Source organism: Vipera ursinii (genome assembly GCF_947247035.1).
Source record: "Vipera ursinii genome assembly, chromosome: 1".
Lineage (NCBI taxonomy): Eukaryota > Metazoa > Chordata > Lepidosauria > Squamata > Viperidae > Vipera > Vipera ursinii.
Genome location: NC_139512.1, coordinates 176,611,221 through 176,622,530, shown reverse-complemented (window position 1 = coordinate 176,622,530; position 11,310 = coordinate 176,611,221). Strand labels below are relative to the sequence as shown.

The 11,310-nt window shown below is 34.6% G+C and overlaps 1 protein-coding gene across 1 annotated transcript; it reads right to left on the bottom strand.

Moving 5' to 3' along the window:
* Window positions 1–216: 216 nt before the first annotated feature.
* On the bottom strand, window positions 217–5,328 carry LOC310638252 (uncharacterized protein; the record flags this gene model as incomplete). The annotated part of the gene is made up of 5 exons (XM_083359147.1): window positions 217–288; window positions 843–997; window positions 1,650–1,982; window positions 3,059–3,106; window positions 5,271–5,328. The coding sequence occupies 5 exons, from the start codon at window positions 5,326–5,328 to the stop codon at window positions 217–219; spliced, it is 666 nt and encodes a 221-aa protein (XP_083215273.1).
* Window positions 5,329–11,310: the final 5,982 nt, after the last annotated feature.

Below are 11,310 nucleotides of genomic sequence, written 5' to 3'. Positions count from 1 at the left end.
GCATCAAGGTGTTGTGTTGGGTTGCTCCTCTGCAATCATTCAAAGTAGTTTCTTGCTTTAGGAGCTTTTCTGATGAAACCAAAGCTGGCTGTTGAGAAGGAAGAGATGAGCAAGGAGAGAAAACCAACCTCTTGAAAGGAAATTAAGTCCAAGGTCAAATTTGACCCCACTGCTTCATGGAACCCACTTTATGTATTACCTCTGGATGCTGCATTTTCATCTAGGTTTTACTGCTGCCATGGACATGTATTCAGTGTTGTTCTCATAAGTGTTGGCACATTGGCAAATCTGGGAACAAAAAGGAGAGGGTGTAGATTTCAGATTAATAATTTTGATGAATGAACTTAACTCTTATCTTTTTTTTCCTTTCCTTTTCTTTTTTTTTTTGAATGATGAAAACTATGCAAAACTGAAATAATGGCAAATTCAGAGTAAAAAAAAATGATCATCACCCCTGTTAACTTTCTGCTGGATGCTTCCCAAGTGACTTCAGAGCTTGGCTGGACCCACCATAATTTATCAATTCTTTTGCAGGCAGCAATCAGAGGAATTGCTTTCTTGGATATTTTTGCTGATGTTCACAGCATTCTCCCTCCCTTCACCCTAGTTCTAAAACTTCAGCCACTAAATCAATACACAACTCCATCTTATGCAAATTAAAAGTAAACTGCTATCACTTGTGACTGCATTCCAATAGTAAATAAATGGCTTAAATTTATTCATCAAAGTGGTTTCAATTCTACATGCTAAAACTGTATGCGTCTGAATCTCACAAAATGAAAACTATATTACTATATCTTTGGCAGAAACTGGACTTGAAGAAGGCTGTGGAAATCACTTACCGCACTTCTAAAACACCTTATTGAAGAAAAGATGCAAGCAACAAATAAAAAAACTATGAGCCCAATAAGTATCCATGACATACGTTCCGATAGCCAGCAAGATTTTTCTGAATCTGGGGAAGAATCAAATTGGAACTTATTATTAAAACTTGAAACTATCAGCCACCAGTGTGAATAATGTAGTATAGCCCAAAAACTTGACCAATTTTCTTTTTGAACTAGCTGGTGATCAGCTACATCCATAAATACTTCTTGACATATGACTATATTCACAGTTAGAGGGAAGGGATGAAGCCAAGAGAAATTAGCCAAGGTGCCAACCATCCTCTTTCTTGTGACTCAGAAATGAAGCTTGACTAAAAGAATCACTGGTGTGTTATTTTTCCATCTTCATCACTGTATGTGTTTGCGTATTGGATTTGTTTCCTGATTTTTGTTGAGCAGCTCAGAAAGAATATATAGAATCCCCTCCTAACACGTGCCATCCCAATAATCCTTGCCAAGAATGTGGCTGGCCCCAAATCACCAAGGATCATTTGTGGTTGAGGAGGGACTTGCCTGGCTCACTTTGTTCTTTGTCCAAAAAAAGGCTATGCTGCCCTTAACTGGCTAAGCTGATAAATTCAATATCTGGACCAAAATGATTACCATGATGCCATTTAATCTAGATTTAGGTGTGCATAACTTGATTTTTTTAAAAAAAAAAATAGTTAGTTAAGTGCCTCTTTAGAGCTTCACATGCAGTTTTTATAACTTTACATACTTTGCTAGATTTATTTAATTGTTCTCAAAAAAATGACAACTTACCTTGAATGTAGAGATGCTTTTCATTTGCTTTGCAACACCGATAGACTGGAGTAAGAACTTCTAGGCAACAGATATAAGTATCACTATCCTTGCTTTTTAAATTTCTGAGAATGAATAATACTTTTTCATTTGAATGGATTGGTTCACAGAATTCATTTGTTCTTTCAGAATTGTTTTTTCCATTGTCTACATAAACAGAACAAACTTCTTGATTGCTTGAGCCCCTATACAGCCTCATATAGAAACCTTTCACGTTGCTGGGCAAAGGACAATTCAAAGTAAAATTTTCTCTTGGAAATTCATCTGTTTGCTGAGGGTGGTTCATGATATTCTCTGTAGAAAAAAGGAAGCAGTTAACAAGCAACAAGTAAACATTGTCATGGGAAGTGAGCAGTTGTCTGCTTTGTTAATAAAGAAATATGTAGAGGAAAAATATAAGATAAAAGAAGGAAATGGACTAAGGCTTTGCTTTTTCTAAATATCCTGCCACATATATTATTTAATCCCATGATTATCTATATATTGACATAGTATAAACATCTTATAATTTATGATTTGTGCAATCTCACTCAATCCAATACAGGATCCTTGTTTTGCAAATATTTTTCTATGCCTCCAAAATGGCCGAACTGATTGTCAGATGATTTCCCTAGTTTGCTGATAGTTCTTGTGCTTTTGATTTTCTTAAAAAATAAGTTGGTCTATTTTCTTTAGAATTCCAGCATTAGCAATTAGTCTTCACAGCTGATTTGTCCAAGATAGCCTTACTAATCCTGTCATCACAATATTTAAGCAATAGCAGAAAAAGGCATTACATGGACAGGGCGCATTACAATACCAAGTAACCAATTTGTTACTGAATGATGCCATTTCAAATCAGTATCACTAATAATTTAAGTTTTCATTATATTTCTTTTAAAAATAATGAACATACTGCCTCAATTACTGAAACATTAGCATAGAACAATATAGTAAATCCAAAATTAAATAGCAGTAAAATAATAATTTTAGAGAAACTAAAAGAACTCCCACCCAGCCTGGTGGAGACAACACAGATGTTACAGAAAACATAGATGAGTCAAAATCAATATCAACAGCATATCACAAATCAACTTCTCCCAGGGCCTGGTGAAAAAGACAAGTGAAATCTCAAAACACCAGGATAAATATTTTTATAATGTTCATTTATTAACAGACCTGAAACATTAATCACAACTCAATAGCAGTTAACCATATACTGGATCAAAGTTTGATGGTTTAGTCCCTTGGACATAGAGTTGAAATCATATTGACTCATATGGCATTTATATATGTGCATAATTGCAGATCTCAGTTGTTAATTCATCCTTGTCACACTTATTTGGATATGATGTCCTTAATTAATGTTATTAAAATATAATAAATCATACCTGTGCAAGAGGTAGTGCAGGATGAAATGGATGAACACTGGTTAACACCTAAAAATAGTAAATCAATGGCACTTGATCATTTTTAAGATTAAAAAACAAATGTACATATTTTGAATTGCATAGTAAAAATTAGGAGCATAGTAGTTTAAATAAATTATCAGTCATTGCAAAGCACCCCTATAACTTTGCATATCATGAATATTTTGAACATTATTTATGTTATAAATTCTGTTATTGTTGTGAACGTAAATAATATTTGCAAGGTTTTGACTGCAGCCAAGGATGTGTACATTATGATCAGAACTAGAATTAAAACACAATATTCAGAGAAGCCAAGAAAGGACATGTAACGTTGCAAGATGCTGCAATGCAAGTACAGGTCATGTGTCATGATATTATCATTGTGGCATTGTTGTGGTTAGGAATGCTGCCTAAGAGCACAGGTGCATGGAAGATGGAAGGCATGTTCCTGGTGCAGTAGAGAATTAAAAAATGTCTTTCTCTGTTTACCTGCAGTATATTCTGAATAATAGTCTTTTGTTATGTTGAGAATAGCTAGGCCAAGATGGGGAAGGGAAAAGGGAGTAGAGAAGTGAGGTAAGGGGGGGGAGAAAAAAAGGCATTGACTTCCGACTTCCTTTGGTACAGTAAATTCGAGTGTCAGCTTCAAACCTTAACTTTTTACTTTTACAAAATAATATAAACTAGCCATTTCGATAGCATCAGGAATTTCCTAGCTCCTTTCTCATTGAGAATCCTGTGTACCTGCAGTTATACCCAGCGTGTACTATAGACTTCTGCTACAGAGAAAATCTCGGTCAAATGAAAGAGGCATGGAAGTGAATGGAGTTATCTCAATTTTCCTCTCAAAGTTTAGGAATGCAAGGAAGTTGGAGGGTAACATGGAGAAAGCAGCAGGCTACAACTCTATCTCAAATGGAAATAGCTTGACTACAGCAAGATTAGAAATCAATAATTGCTGAAACTGGATATTCTAGTTCCCTATTCAGCTGGTACATGAGTCTTAACTCTTTCGTGCTAATTTTCCCCTTATCTATCTCAGCTGTGTTACGTTATGTTTTAATAGATTTGATTAAAAGCAGAATATTGGATCTATTGGAGTCACAATTATAATGCTAAAGCATAAGTGAATGATCAATGGCCTCTGTTATATTTTGTATTTCCCAAAGAAATCATTGATAGGTCTTGCAAAACCTTTAAGCATTGATTCCAATTCATTATGTACAGTATTTTTATAATTATTGTTACTTATAGATATGAATTATGGTGCCTGGCATAGTGAAATGATGCTTGACTCTTCATAGGTGTTTGGACATAATAATACTGTATACATGGAACGACTCACTCTATTCAGCACTTTCCAAGACTGAGTCGTTTAAAATATAATTTAAAAAATCTAAAATGCTAATAGTAATATAGAAATAATATAATAAATAAAGATTTGGCTTCTTATTAATTTCCAGGATTTTACAGAAATGTACCTAAACTAACTAGCAGAATTATCACAATCCTAAGGCCACTTCTTTAGCCAACCCACAGGGGTCACTCTCCCATTCTGTGTGAACTGCAACTCCCAGCATTCCAAGTGAGCATATTCAATGAGATTTTGAATTAGTCATTCTGTGTAAAATGGTCTGATGGTGGTCCTCCACACACATAACTAGAATACTTCAGAATGATCAGTGGGTCAAAAATAGATATAAAGTAACGCAAGCTAACATTATTTAATATAAGCATAAGGTTGGAAACAGAACAGTGAATAGCTTAAAAACCAATCAAACAATATACTAGAAATCTTGTAGTGCACATAGGCCTTTCATAGACAAGGAATTCCAACTGAGAAAAGTTTGTCTCTTATTAAAATACACCTGACAAAGTTGCCAATCGTTTTCTGGGGTTGTTTATAATATAATGTTTATAATAAAGTTAAAATGATTATTATAACTTTTTTCAAAGACATTACTATAATGTACACTTAGTAAACTAAATAACAGCACATAAGAAATATCAACAGATAAATTTTAAGCTTGGCCCTATAGCTAAAGAATGATTCAGTTTTTCACAGGATAAATGTCTATTCTTTACCATTCCTTCAGATCATTGCATGTAAATATTTCTTATACAGTCTTTAAATTCGATAAAATCACAACCAAAGGAAATTGCTGTCAACAGAATCTGCCGTATCACTTACCATGTAAAGCTTCAAAGCAGCAGCATAAAAGACAGAAAGTCACAATGCCTATTTTCATATTCACGAACCTAGATGCTGAAATTAATGTTTTGTATTGTCAAGAAACGAAATTTTATCCTGGAGAAAAGATGGTGCTTCTCTCTTGTTTTAGATTCTCAGTAGTAGAAAAGATCACTGTTTTTGTTAAAATTATTCTGTTCTTGGTTTAAATTCCACATGTAGAAATACCAATACGTCACCATGAAATGTGTGATCTGTCTGAAGAGTTGGTTTTCCCCGGTTCAGATCTTGTTTATTTCACTGAAATTATAGTCCTTTTCCTGTCTCAGTTTACTTCGGAGAATCAGAATTTGAAACTAGTTCCAGTTTAATCTGAGCCAACAGAAAACCCCATGACAATATTTGTTATGCATATTTTTTTCTTCACAGTGATGCTGTAGTTAGAAAATAGAGACTGGGCTGAGAGAAAAGTTCCAACACACTAGTCCTATTAATTAGAGGTCAGGGGTCGGCAAATTATTTATTCACTTCAACATTTAGTGTTTTCTTTTGCTAAATTTCTTTGGAAATCCATAGAAGTTTTTTTAAAAAAATTATACAATATTTAAGACAAAAAAGACATCAGCACTGTGCAACAAAGTGAACTTCCACTACTTGCCTCAGCTTCTGTCCACCTAGCAGTTCAAAAGCAAACAAATGCAAGTAGATAAATATGTACCACTTCAGTGGGAAGATAAATGTTCTGTGCACTTCATTGTATAGTCATGCTGGCCACATGACCACAGAAGCGTCTTCAGACAACATTGGCTCCCTTGGCTAAGAAATGGAAATTGAGCACCAACCCCTAGAGTCAGACACAACTGGACTTTTGCCTTTAGAAAGAACAGAAATCTAAAATCTATTTCTTCCTCTTTTTGATATACTTCAATAAATTGGAAGTTTCCATGGATTTCTATAAGAAGCTCTGGTTATCTATTCCAGAAAACATTTTAAAATTTGTTTTTCTTAGGGTAAATCAGGAAGTTTCCTATTATGATAGCAATGTTGACCTTTTTTTCCAAGAGTTACTATAAGATTCCAAGTTTCAGAAGAACATATAAATAATAGAATTATCTTCTTGCATCCTGTTTGAGCTTAATACTGTAAAGTGGTTTGCACATCACTAGGGGTCCATCTACACAAGAGCAGTACTATAGTGTTCTCCCATTTTTGAAACAGGAGGAAAAGATGGCAATATAAAGCATGCAGCACCCAGAAACTACCTTTTACCTTAGTAAAAAGGCCGACATTGTTGCTGTTCTCACAAAATATAACACAGGTTACTTTCGGGAATCAGAAAGTGAGTTCCATCTGTCCTTCCCCTGCTTACCTATGGTTTCCTACTATCAGGAAAACTAAGAAAGAACCACCATCCTCTGGTGAGGAGAGTACCAGCGATCAAAATATTCATATTGCTGAGAGAAGCTTTGTTTTCTCTTACTAGAAGGAATATTGATCCTCCTGGAAGACTTGCATTCAATCTTACATGAGATCAATATTCTCATCTTTAAACAGCAACAACAAAATTAAATTGACTGCACAACTGAGTTGTTTAGTCTCTTAGCCACAGCTGAAATAGACCTGAAGGTACAGAGCCCAGTGACCAGATGAGAGAGAGACAGTCCCACAGCAGATTTCCTGGACCGTTTGGAGTCCCCCTGGTGGCCAATCTAAAAATGCTGCCCACGAGAAGTTGAAATTGATTGATTGAACCTCTTTTTTTTTGCACATGGTGGCAGAAGGCCTAAAGTGAAAAGGTTTTATAAAACCCAGCTGAAGGACTAGGACTGGGGCAACGGTGCGTGTGCCCACAGAGTGGGCTCTGCGTGCCACCCGTGGCACGCGTGCCATAGGTTCGCCACCACGGACCTAGGCGAATCTTCATTTGCTAAAGATGGACTGGTCACGGGGGGAGGGCTGAGATGAGGGGAAACATTTTGCATCTTTTTCATGTGGGAAACTAACCTGCTTTTGCTGCAGCCAGCAACCTTTAGTAAAAGAACCTATTACTTCAACCAAATGGAGTTGAGGGTCTTTCTTTCCTAAGGGGCCTATTTGAGGCAGGTCTGACAGCATGTGTAAGTGCACTGGTGTGCCCATCATTCCTATCACATTTTCATTTTCTTTTTTTAAAATATATTTTATTGATTTTTTTAACATAAACACCTTAATATATGTTAAACAGTATGTTGTCTGGGCTTATATTTACAATGTAATCACTAACAATCAGTTTTTATATTCCAAAGTCCACGTAATAGCTTTGCTTGATTTCCTCTTCTTCCAATAATATTCTCTTTGCCAACCTTGAATTAATACAATTCTTATTCATTCAATAGGTAACAACTTAAATATAAAAATTGTTCTGAAATTTCTATCAATAATAATCACATCAACATCATGCTTCTTTTCTGTCTAGTCATCTTGGTTGCCTTGTCATGAATCCTGTTTACAAGTCTTATTTAAATTTGTTTTCCCTACAATGTTCAAAACATTCTTACTGGCTGAAAATTTCTCAAGGTTAATTACATTTAAGTATTTAAGTCTATTTTCATATTTCAGAAGGTAAATGAAAATAGACACCAAAGAAAAAAAGAAAAAAAGAGACAGAAGAAAAGGAGAAAAAAGGAAGAAAAGAATATATTTCTTAAAATACATATCCCTCTTAAACTAGTATACATTTATTTCCAAAAAGATTTCTGTTCTTTTTACCCATAATTAAACCTATGTTTAATCTGTAGATGTACCATTTAATAAATCCAGTCATCTAATCTTTTAACTCTATTCAAAATATTTTTAAGTTATCTATTAAAATTTTCTTAACATCTATTATATTTAAATATCTAAAACATTTCCTTTAAATTAGCCATCCCAAACATTTTTATATTTCCCCATATCAAAAAACAAACTAAAAAAAGAGAAAAAGAAAAAAAAAGAAAAAATACTATCTTACTTGGGGTATTCACCCCTCTTAAACTAAAATCTTTCTATTTCTTCAACCATATTCAAACAAGTGTTTAATTTTTAAGTATTCCCTCTGATATGCCCTGTCATCTAATTGCTCAGTACTCACTTTAGCCCTCTCCTTTTGCCAAACATCTTTCCCAATCAATCTATTCCATTGAATCAAAGAGTCTTCCCATAATCTTGTAGATGTTGTTATGAATATAAGAGGCAAATCAAACATCGTGTCTTTGTATAAAGATTTTGCCCCTTCATATTCATTGAAGATTTCTCTCATCATCTCTTGTCTCCCCATTTCTTGTAGTACTCCCAACAGCTCTGCAATCTATCTTGTCAAAAAAAAATTCTTGTCTTCAAATTTATTTCGTATTTCTTGTAAGTTCTTCTCCACTTGAGTCTCCATCTCTAAATTTCTTTCCACTAGTTTATATTCAGTTGTCTGCTTTGCATGATCTCTTTTTTCTTTTCTGATCATTTATTTGTTGTGACGTTAAATTAAAGATGCATTCATTTAAGTTTTCAAATTCATTTTTAATTTCCTTGTGGTTTGAAATTAGTGTCATTTGTAATTGTTGTAACATAACATACAAAGGGACGTGGTGGCTCAGTGGGTTAGGACGCTGAACTTGTCGATCGGAAGGTCGGCAGTTTGGCGGGTCGAATCCCGAGTGCCGCGTAGCAGAGTGAGCGCCTGTTACTCGTCCCAGCTTCTGCCCACCTAGCAGTTCGAAAGCACGTAAAAATGCAAGTAGAAAAATAGGGACCACTACGGTGGGAAGGTAACAGCGTTCCGTGCGCCTTTGGCGTCTAGTCATGCCGGCCACATGACCACGGAGACGTCCTCGGACAAGCGCTGGCTCTTCGGCTATGAAACGGAGATGAGCACCGGCCCCTAGAGTCAGAAACGACTAGCACGCATGTGCGGGGGAACCTTTACCTTTACCTAACATAACATACGTTTCCTCCTGGGAAGTATTTATTTTTTCTTGTTATGTTCTTTCTGCAAATCTCTGATGCTCCATAATGACCAAAAATCCTTTCTCTGCCAATCGCTTTAAAGTCACAGTTTAAAAAGTATTTATAGTCCAGGAAGGTTATTTTTTTCTAAGTTTTATAATTCTTGCTTTGTAAATAGTCCACAGTGTTCTCTTTTTTATTATTACAGATGTTCTTTGTTTAGTTAAGACTTTGAAGGTCACAATATCAGGGTGTTTTTTTCTGGGCTGTATATTTAGAACAGTATTTTCATCCACCACTAGATGTCAGCACCAGTCCATCTTTCAATTTTTGAAACAAACAAACTTTTATCTCAGTCAATAATCCTTTGCCAGGAAACTCTTAATCAATTCCATTGACTTCACATTTTCCAGGTTTGAATCTTATATTAATTTTATTTCTGTATCTTTATTCCCCATAAATTTAATTTGCAGCTTCTGTTTGGAGAGGGGTGGAGCAAAAACAAACAAACAAACAATCCCTCTCAGTTTTGGAGGATTTTTACTTCTGGAATTTTTTTTCTATTCTTTTGTTCAGGAAATCAGTCAGGTAGAAGAGAGAGAATCAATATTGTTACCTAGTGCAGTCACACTGTTTATAATTATGCTTAATTTAGTGCTTTTTGGCTTCGGCTACATGTAGCTTTGGCTTGACTCACGAATGATGCTAGCCTTTCTTCTGTCAGTTTCTGGAGGGCTTTCCCCAGATGTCCGGATAGACTGCTGACTCCCACAATTGTTGGGGCTTCCCTCCTTCCTTGCCACCTCTCCGGGGTGGCTTTTGGCCCATTTAGGATCCCCAAACAGAGAAATCAGCTGTAGGGTGCAGAGCCCCACGATCCCTCGGCTGTTGGCATAACTGCACAAAACCAGAAGCCTCCACATTTTTATTTTCTTATTTTCTTTGTTTGGATTTGTAATTTTTGTTTGAATAAATAATGATAATAAAATAATAAAATAAAATAATAAATAAAAATAATAAAAAATAAAATTAAAATAAAATAATAATAATAATAATAATAATAATAATAATAATAATAATAATAATAATAATTTTATTTATATACTGCCCTTCTCCCGAAGGACTCAGGCGGTGAACAGGGCAAGCATAAAAAATACAGAGTTACAAAAGTTAAAAAGGATTAAATATATGCCCACTAAAAACAGTACATACAAATATTAAAATAACAATAAAAAAAACCCGCCCATCCCCCATCAGGCTAAGAATGTCTTTAGATCGCGACGGAAGGAGCGAAGATCGGGCACCATCCGGAGCTCAACCGGTAACTGATTCCATAGCTCGGGGCGCCCACAGAGAAGGATCTCCCCCTGGGCCACCGATCAACATTCTCTGATCGGTGGCACCCTGAGGAGGCCCTCTCTGTGGGAATGCACAGGGCAAAGGGAAGTTGATGCCGGCAGCAGGTGTTCCCTAAGGTACTCCGGACCCATGCCATGTAGGGCCTTAAATACCATTAGCAGTACCTTGAATCTCACCCGGAAGACAACTGGCAACCAATGCAGCTCACGGAGCAGAGGTGTGACATGGGAGTATCGGGAAACTCCCAACACAACTCTCGCGGCTGCATTCTGTACCAGTTGGAGCCTCCGAGTGGTCCTCAAGGGCAGCCCCATGTAGAGAGCGTTGCAGTAGTCTAAAATAAAATAATAAAATAAAATAAAATAAAATAAAATAAAATAAAATAAATAAAATAAAATAAAATAAAATAAAATAAAATAAAATAAAAAAAAAAAATAAAATAAAATAAAATAAAATAAAATAAAATAAAATAAAATAAAATAAAATAAAATAAAATAAAATAATAAATAAAATAAAATAAAATAAAATAAAATAAAATAAAATAAAATAAAATAAAATAATAAAATAAAATAAAATAAAATAAAATAAAATAAAATAAAATAAAATAAAATAAAATAAATAAAATAAAATAAAATAAAATAAAAAATAATAAAATAACAAAATAAAATAAAATAAAATAAAATAAAAAAAATAAAAAAAATAAAATAAAAAAAATAAAAAAATA